At 49.5% G+C, this 22600-nt stretch overlaps 1 protein-coding gene across 1 annotated transcript in view; it reads right to left on the bottom strand.

Annotated features, from left to right (window-relative positions):
- LOC119954499 (rho GTPase-activating protein 21-like) overlaps nucleotides 1-22600 on the bottom strand; it is a 296828-nt gene that overhangs the window by 196225 nt on the left and 78003 nt on the right. The window contains exon 5 of the mRNA XM_038779786.1: nucleotides 3307-3385. Within this exon, the coding sequence (XP_038635714.1) occupies nucleotides 3307-3385 (79 nt within the window). The remainder of the gene's footprint in view (nucleotides 1-3306; nucleotides 3386-22600) is intronic.

Here is a 22600-nt window from a genome sequence, read left to right as displayed (position 1 = left end):
GCGGCACAGTCTTCGATCCACGATGCAAGCACCTTCACCAAAAGCTTGGCATCAACATTTAATAATGATATCGGGCAGTACAACCCATACTGTTCCAGGTCCTTGTCCTTTTTTTTTTAAGAAACAGGGAGATGGAAGCCTGCGATGTTTTGTGGGTGGAGGGGGGGGGGAATTCCCTCTCCCTCGCCTCATTATATGCCCTCACCAGCAGTGGCCCCAGCTCCGCCGCAAACTTTTAAAAAAACTCGAAGGGAACCAGTCTGGGCCTAGGCCCAGGCCCTTCCCTGCCTGCATCATCCCCATCACCTCCCGCAGCCAAATCGGGGTCTCCAGGCCCTGAACCCACCCCTCCTCCACCTTAGGAAACTCCAACCAATCCAGGAACCACCTCATCCCCTCCTCCCCGGCCAGGTGTTTTGACTCATAGAGCCTCCTATAAAAGGCCTCAAATATCCCATTCAACCAATCCGGGTCCATCACCACCATACCCCCTTCATTCCTCACTCTATCAATCTCCCTTGCTACTGCCTACTTCATCAACTGATGGGCCAGCATCCTACTCGCCTCCTTCCCATAGTCTTAAACTGCCCCTCTGCAACTGCTCCACCACCTTCCCCGTAGACACTAACCCAAACTTCATCTGGAGCCTGTCTCGCCTTCAACACCCATTCCTCAGGCGCCACCGAATACCTCCCATCCACCCTCAAGATCTCCTCAACCAGTCTTGCCCTCTCCTTCCACTCCACCCTCGCCCTGTGCGCCCAAATCAAAATAAACCTCCCTCTAACTATAGCTTAAGTGCCTCCCACAAACTCCGCTGTATCACTTAGCTTCGTATGGCAGTCCTCACCCGCTCACACACCTTCATCCAGCAACAACCCCGCATCTAACCTCCACTACGGCCATTGGGCCTCCCCCTGAACCACCTGAAAATCCACCCAATGCGGCCCGTGATCAGAGGCCACGATCGCCGAATACCCAGAATCAGCTACCCCCGCCAGCAGCGCCTTGTCCATATCGAATACAACCACTGCACATGAGAGAAGTATGAAAACTCCTTCACCCTCGGCCTCCCAAACCTCCACAGGTCTGCCACCACACCCTCCCACACGATCTATAAACCCCCTCAGCTCCCTAGCCACAGCTGACGCCCTCGACAACTGTGGACTCGACCGGTACAGACTTGGGTCCAGAACCATATTGAAATCACCCCCAATAATGAACAGATGCATATCCAAATGCAGAACCTTCCCTACAACACCCGCCTCATAATATCCACATGCATCCCAGTTCGAGGCATAAACGTTTACCAGGACCACCAGCATCCCCTCCAGCTTCCCGCTGACTGCAACATATCTACCCCCTCTGGAGTGGCCTGAATGCTCCCCACCTCAAATGCCACCCTTTTATTGAACGACACCGCCACTCAACTCATCTTCATATCCAGCCCCAAGTGGAACACCTGACCCCCCCCATCCGCACCCCCACAGCCTCGTCTGATCCCCGAACTTCAGGTGTGCCATAACGTCTACCTTCAGACTCCTCAAATGAGTGAACACACGTAACTGTTTAACCGGCCCATTAGGGGTTCTCATGATCCACGTGACCAGCCTGGTCAGGGGGCTCCCCTGCCGATCAGCCATACCCTTTCTTGAGCCAGCCCCGACCCACATCGCGCACCCCTTCACGCCCGCCCTTGGATGCCCACCACCATCTCTCCCTTCTCAACTGCACTACACCAACCACAGGCATGTCAGCAACCTCACCCCCCCCCCCCCCCCCCGCCCCAACTCCATCCCCAAACAAAGAACCATCCCCCCTCCCATTCCTTCCTCCTCACCACCCTCCACTTCACTTCTGTTAACTAGCCTGTCCAGCTAGCATGGTGGCCCCCGATGAAGGCGTCTAACTTCCTCATCCCCTCTAGCTCACCCCTCCCCCTCCTCCCAACCACTAGCAAACACCCACTCACCAGTAAACAAAGAACAAAAGGCACACTTCACTATCGCCGCTCCCCCCATCGAAACCCACTCCAAACTACTCAACCCAAACACTGTACCATAAACACAAAGCTCCTCTCCAAAGTTCACTGTCCTCACCCTCCTCCCAGTCCATGGTCCCTCAAAGTCCATCACCTCCTCTGGCGAGTCAAAATAAAGCTTGTGTTTCTGATGAGTCACCCATCAGCGGGCAGAATACAAAACCCCAAACTTCACTCCTTTCTTGAAGAGGGTAGCCAGCTCTCGTCTTTGTAAACTCCCCACCCAGGTTTTCGTAGACTCGCAGCTCACTCCCTTCCAAGGCGTACCTCTTGGTCTGCCTCGCACATTTCATCGCCCTCGACGGCTCTCCCACCTGCGGCCTCCTCCTCGGCAGCCTGTGCGTCTGGTCCACCTCGAGGGGCCGGTCAGAAGTCTCCTCCCCAATCAACTGCTCCAACATCCTCGCTGCATACTTGCCGGCCTCCACTCTCTCAATGCCCTCAGTATTCTGATGATCCTCAAATTCTGTCTTCTGGAACGATTCTCCAGGTCCTCCAATTCCTCTCTCAGCCTCTTCTGGTTATCCAAAACCATCCCTAATCTGTCTCCAATGAAGCTATGCACTGCTCTTGGTCCCCCACCCCGTCTCTTCCACCTTCTCAATCGCCATGCCCTGAGCCTCCAGCCTCTGCCCCACTCTCTCAATCATAGCTCTGAGTGACTCCACGGCCTTTTAGCCAGGTCTTCCAAAGCCTCCTTCCTCAGCTGCTGGAATTTGTTCAAAAATTCCACCAGCTGCTCCATCGACCACTGGATGGGCAGCACTGCCCCCTTGCCCTCTGCCATCTTAACCTGTGGCACGCCACAAAAACTGCCCTGCTCCAGCTGCTCTCTATTTCTTGTGGCACTTCTCGTCCTCTGATCCAGACACCGATCTCAGCAGAGTAGTATTACCATCCCTGGGATCTTACACACATTTTGCACTCAAAAAGCCCCCCATATGGTTGGGGAAGGACCAACAAAATCCACTTTGAGCAAGAGCCGCCAAATGTGTTATTACTCACTCCATGGCCACCACTGGAAGTCCAACAATATTTTAATACGTCTCGCTCACCAAAGTGCACTAGCCATATGACACCTCACCAAAACAGAAAGGGAAGGCCCTCTTTTTACCAGCATGATGATATTTCCTGTTGACTGCCAACTGACTTACAGTGACAGGTTTGTACATGTTACCACAATACCTTTGGAATTAAGGAAACTACACGGCAGTTATCACTAATATCAGAAAAATCAAATGGTTGTCTTTAATATGTTAACTCACCTATTTTGAATTAGGGATATTACTTGAGAATATGTTTTGCCAATTATACTTTCTGTATTCACCTTCACAATACGATCCCCTAAAGGAAACAAAATAGTTTTCAAACTGTGAATTTTGCGTTTTTGAATATACAACTTACTTTTTGGTTGAAGCAATATTGTTGACTCATTTGTTGTTCAAGGTGGTTACAGTAACATGTTTAAGTTCAAGAAAGCTTAGCAACTATTATAAAGGTTCTTTCATTTGTATATTTATAGTTGGAACATTAATCATTCTCTAAACTACAGGGTACAGTTACATCCTCCTAATATCCACATTATACAGATGCATCACTATCTTCTGAGATTTTTTTACATGTTACTCTATTAAATACACAAAGTGTACATTTTTCATTTACATAGGCAGTTGAACCAAGAATTTCAAAATCTAGGGCGCAATTTAACATTTTGAAGTGTAATTTTGGGCGCGGACTGGCAGGGTGTTTCTCGACGGCTGCGTTGGAGAGATCGCGGCCCGTATTAACAGCATTAATGCCGGAAATGAGCCCCCACGAGGTTCTTCCCATTACTGGCTGTCTCGCCGTCTGATTGGTCAGACTTGCATCCCAGCGTATCATTGCTAACAAGAGGAAGCTGCTTTAAACACTCTCTCCAGTCAACACACAAGCATGGCAGCACACCACAGACCTGCTCCTCGCTTAGCGGATACCGACCTGGCCAAGCTTCTCGATGCTATCGATGTAAGACAAGACATTGTGTTCCTCAAGGGGGTCAGAGGACCAGCAGCAGGGCCACCAATACCGTCTGGGAGGCAGTGGCATGACCAGGTGGACCAGCGTCCAATGTAGGAAGAGGACCGCGACCTCCACCGAGCTGCAAGGATAAGTTACCACCTCTCTCCTGGCATCCATTCAGCCTGTCATCGCTCAAATTTCAAACCGCATTTCGCTCCCTCTCCCCAGCATCCCCTACACACACACACAAATCAATAGTTAACACCTTGCACCCTCCCCACATCCAATCTTTGTGCTTGTTCCTCAGAATGCCCTGGCACCCACCAACACAACTGCTTAACTCCTTCATGTCCAGTTGTGACGCCCACACATGCCACCTGCCACTGACCCCAATTCCATCAAGCGCGCGGCTCACAAAACCCTACCTTTGTGAGTTGTTAATGTCAGGCAAAATGATGCTTCCCTCTCACTGACCACATGTCCATTCTCTCGCAGGGTCTCCATCTTGCAGACCACCTTGGTGGAGAGCTCGAAGGAGAGCAGCATCGAGGCATCACAGCTGTCAACCCCACCTTCCACACACCTCAGTGGGCGACATTAGTGGACAAGTTTCTGGGGCACAATCTGGTGAGCACCACACAGTTGCTGATGCACACTAGGTGGAGGCAGGATCATCCAAGAAAGTCAGCAGTCAGTGATCTGCTGGATCCCAGGCCAGTCAGATGCCAAGCCTCGGGGTAAGGTTATCCCAGAGCTGATGCAGATGCTAGTACATGGCCATCAGATTCAGGAGGGGATGTCAGCGACATTTCAGTTAGTGCATAGCCGATTGGAAGAGTCCCAAAGTCTATGGGCGCAGGAGATGATGCCAACAATGCATAGCACCGAGGCCAACACTGCTAAGGTGGCAACTACAGTGGAAAGCCAGGAGCAGGATGTCAGTGTCTTGAGTGGTGGTGTCCAAAGCATGGCTCAGTCTGTGGCGACCTTGGCTTAGGACCTCAACATCATGTCCCAGTCGCTGAGGGAAATGTCCCATAATCAGGTGGGTATTGCCGAGGCGCTGCAGAGCATGTCTCAGTGGCTGAGGAACATGTCCCAGATGCAGGAGGACATTGCTGGGCACTGCACAGCATGATCTAGTCACTGAGGAGCATCGCCAGGGGTGCCAACATCATGATGCAGTCAATGGGGAGGCACCAGAGCCGGATGATGCAGAGGCCTCTGGAGTTCACTCCAGCTGCCCCTCTGTCCCATGGAGACGCCCAGAGCCCGAAGGGCACCGTCAAGGAGGAGAAAGTGCTGGAGGCCAACCCAGGGCCTACCACGAAGGTGACGACAGTGGTCTTCAGTCCTTCAGATTACCCCCCCTCCTGACGCCGGTGAATCTCAACGGCAGAGGGCAGAACAAGGTGGCACAACAATGCCAGTGAAACCGGTAAATCGGCTGGGGCCTCTGGCCCCAGGCCTAGAGGGCGTCTGCCAACGGCATCATAGGCCACAGGGCACAAAAATCAGAAGGCTGCCTCCACTTCTGATGTGAACTCTGGGGCACACTTAGATGTAGCAGTAGACCATGAAAGATCAAGAAAATCAAGAATCGAGTGAGCAGTGAAGGTGGTGGTGGGGGAGGGGGGGGGGTGGGTGTCACAATTTGTAACTAGGGGGAATGGAAATGTCCATGTTCACTATTAAAACATGTTACCCTGATGCATGTGAAGCCCTATCACGTTAATCTTCACTGCAGGCCTGTCTGCACCCCCATTCCCTGATACCTTCCACTCTCTCCGTCCACAGTGGTTGACGATGAAACACCCCTGATGCAGATCCCGTTCAAAGAATGAGTGCCAGCAGATAGACAGGTGTCAGAATTTGGCATAAACAGAGTAGCACCAGAGCTTACCTCACAGCGAGTCATCACAGACCTGCCTTGTATATTGCCCTGCTGACAGTGCCAACACAGGCCCATCGCCCTGGGGTGATGTTACACAGATCCTGGGAGGTTGGAGAATTTGGGGGAGGGGAGGAGGTAGGAAGGTAATGAGGAGGGAGGAGGATAATTGGGGGGGGGGGGGGGGGAGAGAGACAGGAATGAAGCAGGGAAGGAGGAACGGGGGGGGGGGGGGGGGGGTGAGGCATGAGCTGATGCACAAAACTTCGTCCTATGAAATTCAGGTGAGGATCTCCCCCTGTCCCTCCAGGCATGCCAGACCCTTGATGCCATCTGTCCACACCCCTCTGGCTCCTCACCGGGCGTGTCCACCATCCTGCAGAGCACCACCAGAGTAGTCCAGACATCGGAACTGCATTTTCAGCAGTCCGCTGCACCGCTCAGAGACAGCATGGGTGGCAACATGGACGTTGTTGTACTGGGTTTCAGGCTCGGTCTCCAGTCTCCACACCAGCATCATCAGTGGGTATCCCTTATCACCCAAGAGCCAACCCGTCATGCTGGGGTGGTCCTCGAAGATACCGGAGATCTCCGACTGTCCCAGGATGTTGCTGTCATGCACGCTCCCTGGCAAGAGTGCACACATGTGCATGAATCCAGAGGTGGTGGTCACACACGAGTTGAACATTCAGGGAATGGAATCGCTTCCCGTAATCCCGTAATGAAGGGCACTCCTTGATACACCTCTCCGCGCAAGGCGACATGCGTCCCATCAATTACCCTCTGGACCTGGGGCATTCCTGCGATTGCGGAGAATCCTGCAGCCCGGGCATCTTGGTGGGCTTGATCCAGCTCATAGTTGATCTAGACTGCTGCCCGGGCATACATGACCTCAAGAATGTACTTGAGGGCGGTAGCTTGTGAAATGCAGCACATGTCACCCCTTGAGCCCTGAAGTGAACCAAATGCATAAAAGTTTAGGTCTGCTGTGACGTTCACAGCCACCAGAAGCGGTGTCCTTCTCCTCCATGGGGGCCAAGTCCACGAGGCTGCACTGTCTCTTTGTTGAGATGGAATCACCTGTAGCACATGCTGTCCATCATCTCCTAGAAAGACCAACGATGCTTGTACACTTTGGGCCATTGCTGGCATCTCCCTCTGGGCTCCTCTTCAGCCTGATGGGTGGCCGGGTCTTCAGAGTGTGCTGCCGCGCCCTGCACATGGGATGCTGCCTCTAGAATCGACTCTGCTGCCTTCTACAGGGTCTGGCCCCCTCCAGCCACCAGCACCGCAAGGGCATCCTCTGTAGAACCCACACCATTACCCATTTTGGCATCTGTAAGGAATTGGAGGAGGAGAGATGTTAGGGCTTCCACCCCAGAACCCTCAAATCCCCCTAAGCTTCTCGAGTGCCAATCACTGATGCAGTTGTACTGGGAAAACTCACTCTGCACACTCCACCCCCCAGGCCACCTCAGGAGCCCCTGGACCTGGGAATGTTAGGGAGACTGTGCTCAGGTGCCCTCCCTTGATTCACACACTCACCCTTTGGTCGCAAGGATATCCCCAGTGTAGAAGCCCAGCCCTTGAGTATTTAATTGTTGGCTGCTGTCTCTCTGGTGCTGACGCTCCTAAAGTTCAGGCAAAGTGTTAAGGTTTCAAAGTCTGATTGAAATACAAAATACGATGCAATAATCACCATCTGAGACACAGCATATGTACCAATGAGAAGCCACTTGAGAATATTTTGTTTATTAAATGGTCAACAATACCTTTATACAAAAAGATGAAAACAAATGACTTAACAGCCCATATATCGGACTCACCATTAAGCTACAAGGAAAAGGCACCGCACTTTTTTGCTACAGAATATCAGTAAAAACAAACCACTTCATTTCCACAAAGAATGTCAAATAAACAGTCAACAGTACATTAAAGTCACCAGCAATCTGCAAAAGCATTTCTTCAACACCTTCATTAAGTTATGAATTCAGAGCAAGCTGCCTCCCCCCCACCCCCCAGAAAGTCACATCGACGCAGAGCACACGAGAAGAAAGCATCTTTCCCCCTTCATCGTCCGTTTCCTTATTCCAGGCGGCAGAAACAAAGGATGCAGCAACAAACAAACACACGGCCTTCAGGATTTGCAACTACCAGCAGGAGCAATCAGCAAACGTAACCTGCAGCACCGCTTGAGAATATTTTGTTTATTAAACACTCAAAAGAAACAAAGATTTGAAAAGCAACTATATAACATTCCACATATCACACTAACCGTTACGTAACAAGCAAACATCACCATATCATACTGATACCAATGCAAAGATAGATCAGCTCACTTTCAGAAAAAAACATATAGCATCACCCCTTGCAGGTTCATCAACTGAAACAGAGGAGAAGCCTGAGAATGGGTCATCATCTCCAGAACTTTGCCGTAGAAATGCTCTGCCCATCAATATGTTACTTGCTCCACGTATCAGAGCCATTCTCCGTCCAGGAGCCGCAGCTGTGCAGGCCCCTCCCACACGGCCCAATCTCACTGGAACCAAATCCTGGCATCCACATATTCTACTGGCGCTCTAGATGCAGTTGAATACCCTGGACTTCCAGTGTGTTTAACCCACAGTGACATGCCAGTTAAATGCAGTACTCGCCACATCAGCAACAGAAGGATCAGCAACTGCAAAATCATTTCTTCAACTGTGTCATCAGGTAGCCCATTTGGATCAATGCCGCGCACCAGGTGCCCCAGCGTTTCCTTGCTTCAAATTGAATTGCCTTCTGGACTCATACATCCCCCTGAGCCCGATGTTCTAGGACCCAGGTATCTTAGAAAAAAATGTCCTTCTTTCCAGCTATAGAAAAGGAAGGCAACAGCAACAGCAGCCTCCTGGCATTTGAAGCCACCAGCAGGAGCAAGAGGCATTCCTTATTAGCAATAGCCTTCACCTGTGAAGCTTGAGGGTACTCAAAGTCAAAGGGAATTAAAGTGACCATCAGCATGAAGTCAAGAACAGGACTCTGTCCTGGATGTTTTTGGTAGGATAGCCAGGCAGAAGCTGTAATTTTCCCTGTTTGGGTATCAACAATATTTAAAGCTGGCTTGAAGGCCTCATGAATGAGAAACCCCACACTATCCCCCCCCCCCCCCTCCCCTCAGCCCAAGGCAACCCGACTTGGAACGCTGACCAAGCCCAACCCCAATCCCCCTGAGGGATCCCGGTCCCCGCTCGCAATATTCGGACGTGATGCGGCACTCGCCATTCGAGGCGTTCCAATTAAATAGCAAACTGATATGCGTCTGCTGCAAATCCTGGTTTTTGCCTTTCCCGCTATTTAACCGGCATGCCCAGATCCATGCCTGGCACACTGTGGTAATTAAATTATGCTCCTAATTTCTCACTGGCAGCACCTCCATTGCAATTCGTCCTCCAATTGCTCTTCATCTTTTTCCCTCTCTGTGAAAAATCCAGAGCCTGTGTTTAAAGCATGCACCAACAACTGTGTAGTTTCTTTTTTTAATTAATCTTGCATTGTCATGGCTGACCTGCACCGTGGTCTTTTGTAGGTACTTTGCAGCGAGACAATAGATATTATAACTGTAGTTCAGAAAGAGTAATTTTCCCATTTCCTCTCCCTCCTATCTTAACCTGGTTGGAAAAAGGAAAGGATATGAACTTCTCATGGGGATGTCAACATGTATTATAGTCAGTGCAGCATTTTTGAAATGTGGTCACCATCGTAGCTAAGCTGCACAAACAGCAATTAAATAAATCATCAGAGCATCTGTTGGTATTTCTGACAATGCAACACTTCCTCAGTGTTGTACTGAAGTGCTGGTCTAGATTATGTGCTCAACTCACTGGAACAGGTTTGAACTCTCACACTTCCAACTCAGATGATAGATCTATCACAGAGAAGGGAGACGTCTTCAGATGGCATAGCTAATGATCGGTCATGTGAAACATTCACCGACTGCCAAGTAGCATGTTGATGTTATCTGCAAGGGTATCCCAACTTGGAACAACGGTTCATGGGGGTATGTAGTTTTTTCTTGGTGTGAGGAGACAAGCAAAACTCCAGTGAGAATAAATAGCCTAATTGTGGGGTAACAATTATTAAAAACTATAAGTAAAGACAAATACACACAAACCAGACTACTCTACTTTCATGCAATTTAACATGTAAGAATTACGAAACACACAGTTTATGTAGAATGCACTCCTTGTTACACAATATATCCATGATATGCAAGACGTCCCCTGTTCCCCAAACAACTTCCAAATTGAATAACCAGTTATAGTCACCACACAATACAGGGATGATACTCAGATCTGGGAACCATCTATACCCATGGTCCAGCTAAGGTATTTCAAACTGCTGTTATGAAGGTTTTCTACATTGCCTTGATTCTAAGACTTAGAATTGTGTTTGCTATAAACCATGCTTTCAGGCTTGGTGGTTGGAAACTGGCCTGTCTACTTTCTGGGACTGCTAGATGGTAACTACCTCCCTTCTTTCTCAGGGTCGAGGCAATTATACTTTTGTTCTATTTTGATTATGCCTTCTGTGTATATGGCATGTATATCTTAGGGAGCTCCCCAATTGTCTATAATCTGTTTCTCCTTCATAAACTATTCACACTTGGTTAACTAAACTGCCATCCTAAACTTGTTACTGGGAGACACATATCAATTGAGGCTCTTTGAAAACTGTCTAGTCCTGACTCCAGCCAATTCATGACATGCTGTCCCCCGTCCCCCCCTTTTTAAAAAGTAAATGAAATGAAATGAAAATCGCTTATTGTCACGAGTAGGCTTCAATGAAGTTACTGTGAAAAGTCCCTAGTCGCCACATTCCGGCGCCTGTTCGGGGAGGCTGGTACAAGAATTGAACCGTGCTGCTGGCCTGCCTTGGTCTGCTTTAAAAGCCAGCGATTTAGCCCAGTGTGCTAAACCAGCCCCTTTGAAATGTCTTAATTTGAGAGACATTTCATTTCTCAACCTGTCTCTTTTTAGTTATATCTTATTAAATATTGCAGAGTTCAGAAGTATATATTAACAGAGAAAGATACCCCAGAAAGTTCCCACTGTTCCTAAAAGATTATTTCATACTTGAGATAAAGCTTCCGCAATGACGTTTTATGTTTGTAATAGCAAGCTCCATTGCAAAAACCGAATTGTCCGATCTTGAAACTTCTCCAGAAATTTTGAAACAGTTGGGTACCGTATCTGTGATCATCTCTGCCGAGTTGCTGGCAACCTAAATCTCAAAATGCTTTACGGGCAAGATCCTGGAATGGATAGAGGATTGGCTGACTGACAGAAGGCAGAGAGTGGAGATAAAGAGGTCTTTTCCAGGATGGCAGCCCATTACTAGTGGTGTGCCTCAGGGGTCGGTGTTGGGACCACAACTTTTCATAAAATACATAAACGACTTGGAAGAAGGACCTGAAGGCACTGTTGCTAAATTTGCAGATGATACAAAGATATTTAGAGGGACAGGTAGTATTGAGGAAGCAGGGGGGCTGCAGAAGGACTTGGACAGGCTAGAAGAGTGGGCAAGGAAGTGGCAGATGGAATACAATGTATAAAAGTGTGAGGTTATGCACTTTGCAAGGAGGAATGGAGGCATAGACTATTTTCTAAATGGGGAAATACTTAGGAAATCAGAAGCACAAAGGGACTTGGGAGTCCTTGTTCAAGATTCTCTTAAGGTTAACGTGCAGGTTCAGTCGGTAGTTAGGAAGGCAAATGCAATGTTAGAATTCATGTTGAGAGGTCTAGAATACAAGAGCAGGGATGTACTTCTGAGGCTGTATAAGGCTCTGGTCAGACCCCACATGGAGTATTGTGAGCAATTTTGGGCCCTGTATCTGAGGAAGGATGTGCTGACCTTGGAAAGGGTCCAGAGGAGGTTCACAAGATCCCTGGAATAAAGAGCTTGTCATATGAGGAACGGTTGAGGAATCTGGGTCTGTACTTGTTGGGAGTTAAGAAGAATGAGGGGGTGGGGGGGGGGATCTTGTTGAAAATTACAGGATACTGCGAGGCCTGGGTAGAGTGGACTTGGAGAGGATGTTTCCACTTGCAGGAAGAACTAGACCAAGAGGGCACAATCTCAGGCTAAAGGATCGATACTTTAAAACAGAGATGAGGAGGAATTTCTTCAGTCAGAGGATGGTGAATCTGTGGAACTCTTTACCGCAGAAGGCTGTGGAGGCCAAATCACTGAGTGTCTTTAAGACAGATATAGATATGTTCTTAAGTAATAAGGGGATCGGGGTTATGGGGAGAAGGCAGGAGAATGGGGATGAGAAAACTATCAGCTATGATTGAATGGCAGAGCAGACCCGATGGGCCGAGTGGCTTAATTTTGCTCTCATGTCTTATGGTCTTATGCCAGTAGTAGGCTTAAAGTCTCTTTTCTGGTGGTAGGTTCCAGGAAGTCCCACATGTCCTACGTGTTTGCATCTCGTGGTGCCAGTTGACCATGTTCACTATGTGTCTCAGATATAAAAGTCTGGACCTTAGCAAATTCACTTTTCATTCAGTTTCTCACAAGATTGGCTTTGTCTAAATCAGGGGTGGGCAAACTTTTCCGTGCAAGGGCCACATTCAGAAATTCACAATTTTAAAGGGCCGCATAGTATATTAAGTAAAATAATTAATATTTAAAATAGCCAAAATAAAAGGTTTTTAAAGAAAAAAAAAAGCAATTAATTTTTATTAATTAATATTTTAAAGTAGAAACTTTACATGAAACACATTTATTTGAAAAACAAAGTAACTCAGTTTAAAGAAAAAAAAGCAATTAATTTTTATTAATTAATATTTTAAAGTAGAAACTTCACATGAAACACATGTTGTGCCGAGCAATGATCACCCTACTCAAGTCAACGAATCCACGCGGCCCGCGAGCCGTAGTTTGCCCAACCCTGGTCTAAATGTTCAAACAGTTTCTTTATGCAGTGTAAGTGCTCTTCCCAATTCTGACTGAACAGTAAGTTTTTACTGCAGACAGCACAGTGGCTCCATCCTTGAATCGCTCTGTTTGTGAGCCTTTGACAGTTGCTTCGGCATTCTCCCTCCCAAATGTTTTAACATTGAATTGATAAAGCCATCGGGACATCACCTTTACCTTCCCAGTCAGAGGTACTTGCTAATAGCTCTTTAGCAAGGGTATGTGATTGATGAATTGTGATCGCCCAACACTTTTGATGCCGTATTCCAAATGTGGAATATGAAATGAGTCCCTCTGGGCAATGACATTCCCCCGCCTGTGGTTCGCACACAGTCTCAGGATTCTCTCCGGTTCAAGCATCATGACGATAGGGGAGCTCCAATCACGAGAACTCAAGGTCAGTCCTTGAGCATATACTTAACTGCCTTCTGTACCTGCAATAACTTAGATGGAGTTCACCTAGATGGATGTTGTTTGATTGGAACCACGTCCCCCACATCTATAGCACACACTGCTAACCCCATTCTACCTAGGCTATTCCTGCCAATACATTTATAGGACTGCAGTAAGTCTGCCAGTTCGCTCCGGCTCTCATCTGGGAGATGATGTAACCACCGGATTAAATGTTCCAGGGCTCGCTCAGTGTCCATCTGAATGATAGGAAGTCACTGACAGAATTTGATCTGCTTCATTACTAACGAGACCGCCTGCTTGTTCCCATCTCGAACCCAAGACTTTTTAAAACATATTCACATGATACACTGTGTGATTTGCGTCTATCTGGGTACGTACCAGATAGTTTTCTTCGCTCACTTTCCTTTTACTGTACCACGTCCCATTGAATGTAGCTTTCAGTGTTGCGCCTGACACAATTAACAACACGAGCACTCTCTCTGCGGTTATAAACTCTTGAGTCCGGCCTTCGTATCAGCCCTTGGTTTTACTCTCTGCTGGGCTGTCTTTAAATGCGTTACTTTTGAGTTACTTTGTTGCAATTCAACTAAACTCTTTGAATTGAATACATTTGCATTGCTCTCGGTGTCTGTCTCATTGTATCAGATAATGTGATCTCACTGGCCTCATCCTGGGCTCGTAACTCCTCCCTCTTTTGGTTTAGTTTATGAGCCTCTGATTGCATCACCACGCAATCCAGAAATACTCCAGGGGGCTCTGTTTATAATTTAATGTGGCAGGATTCTCTATCAGCTGTTTGACAACAGTAGACATGACTACCATTTGGAATCCCACAATATCATTCCCTAAAATGAATTGAGTGCCTACAATGGGCAAGGCTTCCACCATGCCTACATTACTTATCCAGTCTTCAAGGTACTTTGTCAGCTTATTTTACTAAAGGAATTTATTTCCTTTCTCAGAGGCTGCAGCTGATTAGCACCATTTCTTTTAATATCCCTTCTCAACGACTTCCGGTGGCTGTGATGGAGTAGTAAGCCACACATTTGGGAGCTCCCGTTTTAAAGAGATTTTTCGACTCTTTTGAGAGCCCAAAAAGGAAATGTTTCGACGTCTCCCGGTGGGGGAAGGTGTGCTGAACGACTTTCCCTGCAGTCCATGCCTCGAACTCGGAGTGGAAAGGGGGAAAAAACAGCAGCAGCTCCTCAGAAAAAACAGGGGAAGGGATCCAAGATGGGCGCCGACAGAGCTCCAGAGGAATAGAGACTCTGGGCCCAGGAGCAACAAACTGATCTCCTGCGCTGCTTTAAAGAATTCAAGGATGAAGTACTGAGCTCTCTGCAGGAAACAAACAGAAGGCTGTCAGAGATTCAGTCCACCCAGGGTGCTGCCATCAAGAAGTTGCAGACGCAGGCCACTGAACGAGAGGAGGCCGTGGTCCTCGTGAGTAAGGTGGAGGAGCACGAGGCACTCCACAAGAAGTGGCAGGAACGCTTCGAGGAGTTGGATCACCGCATGAGGCGGAAGAACCTGCGGATCTTGGGCCTTGCGGAGGGGCTGGAGGGATCGGACCTGACAGCCTATGTGGCTGTAATGCTGAATTCGCTAGTGGGGGCCGGGTCTCTCCATCTGCCCTTGGAACTGGAGGGAGCGCACAGGGTGCTGGCCAGGAGGCCCAAGGACGATGAACCCCCGCGTGCGGTGCTGGTGAGGTTCCACCGGTTCAGTGATCGGGAGTGCGTGCTGCGCTGGGCCAAGAAGGTGAAGAGCAGCAATTGGGAGAAAAGTGTAGTGTGGATCTACCAGGACTGGAGTGCGGAGGTGGCTAAGCGGCGGTCCGGATTTAATCGGACGAAAGAGGTGCTTTATAGAAAAAAGATAAAGTTCAGAATGTTGCAGCCCGCGCGCCTGTGGGTAACTTATTTGGACCGGCACCATTATTTTGATTCCCCGGAGGAGGCGTGGGCCTTCGTGCGGACGGAGAAACTGGACTTGAACTAGGGGTTGGGGGTTGCGAGGTCGGCTGTAAGATATTAGTGCTGGATTCTGCTGTTGCTGTGTTCTCTTTTTCTTCTGTTTTTTTTCTTCTTGTTTTAGTACTTTTGCAATTTTGCTATGGTTATTTACGGAGGGGTTGTACTGCTATGTTTTTGTTTTTGTGCAGTGGGGCATTGTTTGGGCTGTGTATCTTGAGGGGAGGGTCGGGGGGGTATGTTGTATTCTATGTCGGAGTGGGGGTATGGAGTGGGGCTGATATTTGGGAGCTGCGTCAGAAAGGTGTGGTGGGGCAGGGCGAAAGCGCGGCCTTTCCTCTGGTTTCCCGCGCTGCGGGGCTGGGGGGTGGAGACGGTGACGGCGGATGGCGGGGCCTTAACTGGTTTCTTCCCCGCGCTGGAGCGGTGCCAGGAGGAGGGATAGATTGGGGGATGATCCCATTTCGGGAGGGGTCGGGCTATTGGCGGGAGTTTCCGGGGTCAGCAAAAGTTAGCTGGCCCACGGAAGTACAATGGAGGACGGTTCGCGGCTGGGAGGGTTCCGAGCCTGGGGGGGGAAGGGAGGTGGGGAAAGGGGAATACCGGGTTGCTGCTGGTAGGGTCAAGAAGGAGCTGGTGGGGGCTGGGGGGACAGAGGTGAGGGGTTGTCGCTATGCGGACGGGGTCGAGCAGGGGGTGCTGGCCTGGGGCGGGCAGTCGACGGGCTATGGCTAGCCGACGGGGGAGGGGGGGCGGGACACCCTCTGATCCGTTTGGTCACCTGGAATGTGAGAGGGTTGAATGGGCCGGTGAAGCGGTCGAGGGTACTGGCTCACCTGAAGGGGCTAAAGGCGGATGTGGCAATGTTTCAGGAGACCCACCTGAGGGTGGCGGACCAGGTCCGCCTGAGGAAGGGATGGGTGGGGCAGGTTTTCCACTCGGGGTTGGATGTGAAGAACCGGGGTGTGGCGATTCTGGAGGGGGAAAATGTGTTGTTTGAGGCATCGGAGGTGGTGGCGGATAAGGGGGGTAGGTATGTTATGGTTAGGGGCAGGCTACAAGGAGAGAAGGTGGTACTGGCTAGTGTGTATGCCCCAAATTGGGACGATGCGGGCTTTATGAGGCGTATGTTGGGACGGATCCCGGATCTGGAGGCGGGAGGTCTGATCATTGGGGGGGACTTTAATACGGTGTTGGATCCTTCACTGGATCGGTCCAGCTCTAGGACGGGTAGGAGGCCGGCGGCGGCCAAGGTACTGAGAGGGTTTATGGATCAGATAGGTGGAGTGGATCCATGGAGGTTTGTGAGGCCGAGGGCACGGGGAGTACTCTTTCTTCTCCCACGTACATAGGGTCTACTCTCAGATAGATTTCTTCGTGGTGAGTAGGGGACTGATTCCGAGAGTGGAGGAGGCCGAGTATTCGGCCATTGCAATCTCCAACCACGCTCCGCATTGGATAGAGTTGGAGATGGGGAGGTGCGGCACCAACGTCCGTTGTGGCGGTTGGATGTGGGGTTGTTGGCGGAGGAGGAGGTGTGTAGGAGGGTCCGGGCAAGTATTGAGGGGTACCTTGAGGTGAATGATACGGGGGGAGGTTCAGGTAGGGATGGTCTGGGAAGCCCTGAAGGCAGTAATTCGTGGGGAGCTGATATCCATCCGGGCACACAGGGAGAGGAGCGAGAGGAGTGAGAGGGATAGACTGGTGGGAAAGATGCTGGAGGTGGAAAGGAGGTATGCAGAGGCACCAGAGGAGGGACTGTTGGGGGAGAGGCGCAGCCTGCAGGCTAAATTTGACTTGCTGACCACTAGAGAGGCGGAGGCACAGTGGAGGAAGGCACAAGGGGCAGTGTACGAACATGGTGAAAAGGCGAGTAGGATGCTGGCTCATCAGCTCCTTAAGCGGGATGCGGCTAAGGAGATTGCTGGAGTGAGAGACAAGAGTGGGAATGTGGTGCGGAAGGGGGTAGAGGTGAATGAGGTCTTCAAGGACTTTTACGGGGAACTGTACCGGTCGGAGCCAACGGGGGAGAGGAGGGGAATGGAGAGGTTCCTTGACAGGCTTTCTTTCCCGAAGGTGCAGGAGGAGAAGGTGGAGGGGCTGGGTGCGCCGATTGAGCTGGACGAGCTAGTTAAGGGGATCGGGCAGATGCAGTCAGGGAAGGCACCGGGGCCGGATGGGTTCCCGGTGGAATTTTATAAAAAATTTGTGGACCTAGTGGGCCCCTTGCTGGTGCGGACACTCAACGAAGCGTGGGAAGGGGGGACTTTGCCCCCGACGATGGTCGCGAGGCGCTGATCTCGTTAATTTTAAAGAAGGACAAGACCCCCAGCAGTGTGATTCATACAGGCCCATATCGCTCCTCAACGTGGATACTAAGGTGCTCGCAAAAATCCTGGCCACCAGGATAGAGGACTGTGTGCCAGGGGTTGTGCACGAGGACCAGACAGGTTTTGTGAAGGGAAGGCAGCTGAACACGAATGTGCGGAGATTGCTGAATGTCGTCATGATGCCGGCGATTGAGGGGGAGGCAGAGATAGTGGTGGCGCTGGATGCGGAGAAGGCCTTCGATAGAGTGGAGTGGGGGTACCTATGGGAGGTGTTGGGGAGGTTTGGATTTGGTGAAGGGTTCATTAGATGGGTACGGCTGCTATACGAGGCCCCGATGGCGTGCGTGGCCACGATAGGAGGAGGTCGGAGTACTTCCGGCTTTACCGAGGGACCAGGCAGGGTTGCCCCCCTGTCCCCCTTGTTGTTTGCACTGGCAATCGAGCCGCTGGCGATGTGCGTTGAGAGGTTTCAGAGAGGTGGAGAGGCCTTGGTGCGCGGTGGAGAGGAACATAGGGTGTTGTTGTATGCCGACGACCTGTTACTGTATGTGGCGGACCCGGTGGGAGGGATGCCGGGGATTGATGGAGTTGCTAGCCGAGTTTGGGACCTTTTCAGGTTATAAATTAAACTTAGGCAAGGAGCGAGGTGTTTGTGGTGCACCCTGGAGAACCAGGAGGAAGGAATTGGTAGGCTCCCGCTTAGGCGGGCAGGGGAGAGCTTTAGGTACCTGGGGGTGCAAGAGCCAGGACTGGGGGACTCTCCACAAGCATAACTTTACCAGACTGGTAGATCAGATGGAGGAGGAGTTCAGGAGGTGGGACATTGCTGCCATTGTCGTTGGCGGGGAGGTACAGTCCGTCAAAATGACAGTGCTTTTCAGTGCCTGCCCATATTTATCCCCAGGGCCTTCTTTAGGAGAGTGACCGGCAGTATTCTGAGCTTTGTGTGGGCACATGGGACTCCGAGAGTGAGGAGGGTGTTCCTGGAGCGAGGAAGGGATAGAGGCGGGCTGGCGCTGCCCAACCTTCTGGGGTACTATTGGGCAGCCAATGTGTCAATGGTGCGTAAACGGGTGATGGAGGGGGGAGGGGCGGCGTGGAAAAGAATGGAGATGGCGTCATGTAGAGGTACGAGCCTGGGTGCCATGGTAACGGTGCCGTTGCCGCTCTCCCCTAAGAGGTTTACCACGAGCCCGGTGGTGGCGGTGACCCTAAGAATCTGGGGACAGTGGAGACGGCATCGGGGGGAAACAGGGGGCTCGATGGAGGCTCCACTGGGTGGCAACCATCGGTTCATCCCGGGGAACACGGATGGGGGATTCAGGGGGTGCAAAGGGCGGGCATCAGCAAATTGAGGGACCTGTTTATTGGCGGGAGGTTTGCGGGCCTGGGGGAACTGGAAGATAATTTGGCCTTCCCCAAGGGAACATGTTCAGATACCTGCAGGTAAAGGCGTTTGCTAGGCGACAGGTAGAGGGATTCCTTTGCTTGCCCTCGCAGGGACGATGGACAGAGTGCTTTCGGGGGTGTGGGTAGGAGAGGGAAGGTGTCTGACATCTATAAGGTAATGCAGGAGGTGGAGGAGTCGTCGTGGAGGAGCTGAAGGCTAAATGGGAGGAGGAACTCGGGGAGCAGATAGAGGACGGGACTTGGGCGGAGGGCCTTGGAGAGAGTCCAACTCTTCCTCCTCATGTGTGAGGCTTAGCCTCATCCACTTTAAGGGCTGTACCGGGCCCACATGTCCGGGACTAGGATGAGTAGGTTCTTCGGGGTGAGGACAGGGCTCCAGATGTTCGGGGAGTCCTGCGAAAACACGCCCATATGTTCTGGGCATGCCCAGCACTGGAAGAATTCTGGAAGGGGTTGGCGGGGACGGTGTCGAGGGTGGTTGGATCCAGGGTCAAACCAGGGTGGGGACTCGCGATTTTTGGAGTTGCGGTAGAGCCGGGAGTGCAGGAGGCGAAAGAGGCCGTGTCCTGGCCTTTGCGTCCCTAGTAGCCCATCGAAGGATTCTGTTACAATGGAAGGATGCAAGGCCCCCCAAGCGTGGAGACCTGGATCAGTGACATGGCGGGATTTATAAAATTGGAAAAGGTCAAATTTGCCCTGAGAGGATCAATACAAGGGTTCTATAAACGATGGCAGCCTTTTCTGGACTTCCTGGCTCAGAGATAGGTAACTTGGTCAATAGCAGCAGCAACCCGGGGGGGGGGGTGCATTACTGTAGTGTTTATTCTGTAACTTTATAGTGTGTTAATTTGCGTTGTTGTTAAAATGCTGGGTTGTTCATGGGGATGGGGCGAATGTATATGATTGTTAATATTATTGTTATTTTCGGTATTTTACGTCAATGTTGTATAAAATCAAAATTTTCAATAAAATTATTTTTTTAAAAAAAATATCCCTTCTCAACAACAAATGTCTTTAGCTCACAACATTAGGGATTGATCGCCACTGTATCTTGTAATATTTTTCCCTTTTGAGGGGTAGCACGGTGGTGCAGTGGGTTAGCCCTGTAGTCTCATGGCGCCGAGGTCCCAGGTTTGATGCCTGCTCGTGTCCTTGTGGATTTGCACATTCTCCCCATGTTTGCGTGGGTTTCGCCCCCACAACCCAAAGATGTGCAGCCTAGGTGGGATTGACCACGCTGAATTGCCCCTTAATTGGAAAAAATTAATTGGGTACATTAAATTTATATTTTAAAAAATCATTTCCCTTTTGATTCTGTCCACATGGAAATATTTTATCCTGGCACACAAATTCTTTGAACATTCTTTAAACCTCAAAAAGTGTGAGGTTGTCCATTTTGGAAGGACAAATATGAAGGTGGAATACAGGGCTAACGGTAGGGTTCTTGGCAATGTGGAGGAGCAGAGAGATCTTGGGGTCTATGTTCATAGATCTTTGAAAGTTGCCATCAAGTGGATAGAGCTGTGAAGGAGGCCTATGGTGTGCTAGCGTTCATTAGCAGAGGGATTGAATTTAAGAGCCATGAGGTGATGATGCAGCTGTACAAAACCTTGTACGGCCACATTTGGAGTAGTGTTGTGCAGTTCTGGTCACCTCATTTAGGAAGGATGTGGAAGCTTTGGAAAAGGTGCAAAGGAGATTTACCAGGATGTTGCCTGGAATGGAGAGTAGGTCTTACGAGGAAAGGTTGAGGGTGCTCGGCCTTTTCTCATTAGAACGGAGAAGGATGAGGGGCAACTTGATATAGATTTATAAGATGATCAGGGGAATAGATAGAGTAGATAGTCAGAGACTTTTTCCCCGGGTGGAACTAACCATTACAAGGGGACATAAATTTAAGGTGAATGGTGGAAAATATAGGGGGGGGGGGTGGGTGTCAGAGGTAGGTTCGTTACCCAGAGAGTAGTGGGGGCATGGAATGCACTGCCTGTGGAAGTAGTTGAGTCGGAACATTAGGGACCTTCAAGCTGCTATTGGATAGGTACATGGATTATGGTAGAATGATGGGGTGTAGATTAATTTGTTCTTAATCTAGGACAAAAGTTCGGTACAACATCGTGGGCCGAAGGGCCTGTTCTGTGCTGTATTTTTCTATGTTCTATGTATGGCACCTGCTGGTCATTCTGTCCTGTGCAAGTTGTGCACATATTCCCATTGTCCGTTCCTTTACTTGGTGTACAAACCCAACCTGCTTCTTCTATTCTCCAGCCTCTAATTTCATATTTCCAGTTTTAAGATTTGTAATACCCTGCAGCCTATTGTTTAATTCCCAGCATAGTGACTTGGTGTGGCCCAATTTACTACACTGAAATATCTGACCTTTTTCATATCTCTCACACCCCTCAACAGACTGTTGCATTTTGAGATAAAGCCTCCTTGGAGTTCCCGGCCACTCCTTCTCTGGCTGACCTGTCCTCTCTTGCGCCTTTCCAATTTCTAATTTTCTTTCACCTAAAATTGGGTCTAAAAAAAGGCTTTGGTCTATGAACCAGCTCATAGTTATCCACAAGCTCCGTGGCTTGTGTGGCAGTTCTATCTTTCTGCTCCTCAACACGAGTTCTAATCACGATAGGCAAAAAATCTTTAAATTCCTGCAACAGAATAGCTCCCTGAGGCTTCATAGGTTTCTCCTATTTTCAAGGTCTTTACCCACCTGTCAAAATTACTGCTTAGCCCTTTCAAATTGAAGGTAAATCTGTTCAGTCGGTTTTCTTCCAGCTCTAAATTTCTGTCTGTATGCCTCAGCTACTAGCTCATACACCCCAAATATAGCTTTCATCATTGTCTCATAGTCTTTGAACATTTCCTTTGATAAGGACGCATAGACTTCACTAGCCCTACCCACAAGATTAGCCTGCAAGAGTAGGGTCCAGCAATCTTGGGGCAATCTCATTTGTTAGCTAATTTCTCAAAAGCACAAAAAATGTTTTGGCATCTCTCTCATCGAATTTTGGTGGAGATTGTACATATCTGATCATCTCCCCACTAGGATTCCGTCCAGAACCACCTTTCTCCATCGCCTGCTCTAACCTTTCGATTGCTGCTGTCTGTGTGCGAAGTTGGAAGACTCTTTCTTTCCTTATGCGACTTTCTCCATTTCCCATTTAAACTCCCTCTCTTCTCGTTCCTGTTGAAATGCTCTCTTCCTTTCTTTTTCCTGGTAAGAAATCTTACAACACCAGGTTAAAGTCCAACAGGTTTGTTTCAAATCACTAGCTTTCGCAGCACTGCTCCTTCCTCAGGTGGAGGAGCAGTGCTCTGAAATCTAGTGATTTGAAACAAACCTGTTGGACTTTAACTTGGTGTTGTAAGACTTCTTACTGTGCTCACCTCAGTCCAACGCCGGCATCTCCACATCATTTCTTTTCCCTGCATCTCTAACTTCTTAATTTCTACGTCTCCTTGTAATTGAAGCGCAATTCAAAATCCTCACTTCTCAAATTTTGGGTCCAGCTAACTCTTCTTATATATTTAAATGTGTTGCGACGCTTTTAATTATCTTAGCCTTCTTAGCTCCTGT

The sequence above is a fragment of the Scyliorhinus canicula genome, chromosome 19 (genome assembly GCF_902713615.1).
Source record: "Scyliorhinus canicula chromosome 19, sScyCan1.1, whole genome shotgun sequence".
In the NCBI taxonomy this organism is placed as follows: Eukaryota; Metazoa; Chordata; class Chondrichthyes; order Carcharhiniformes; family Scyliorhinidae; genus Scyliorhinus; species Scyliorhinus canicula.
Note: the sequence above shows the minus strand (reverse complement) of the source record. Positions and strands in the feature narration are given on the sequence as shown.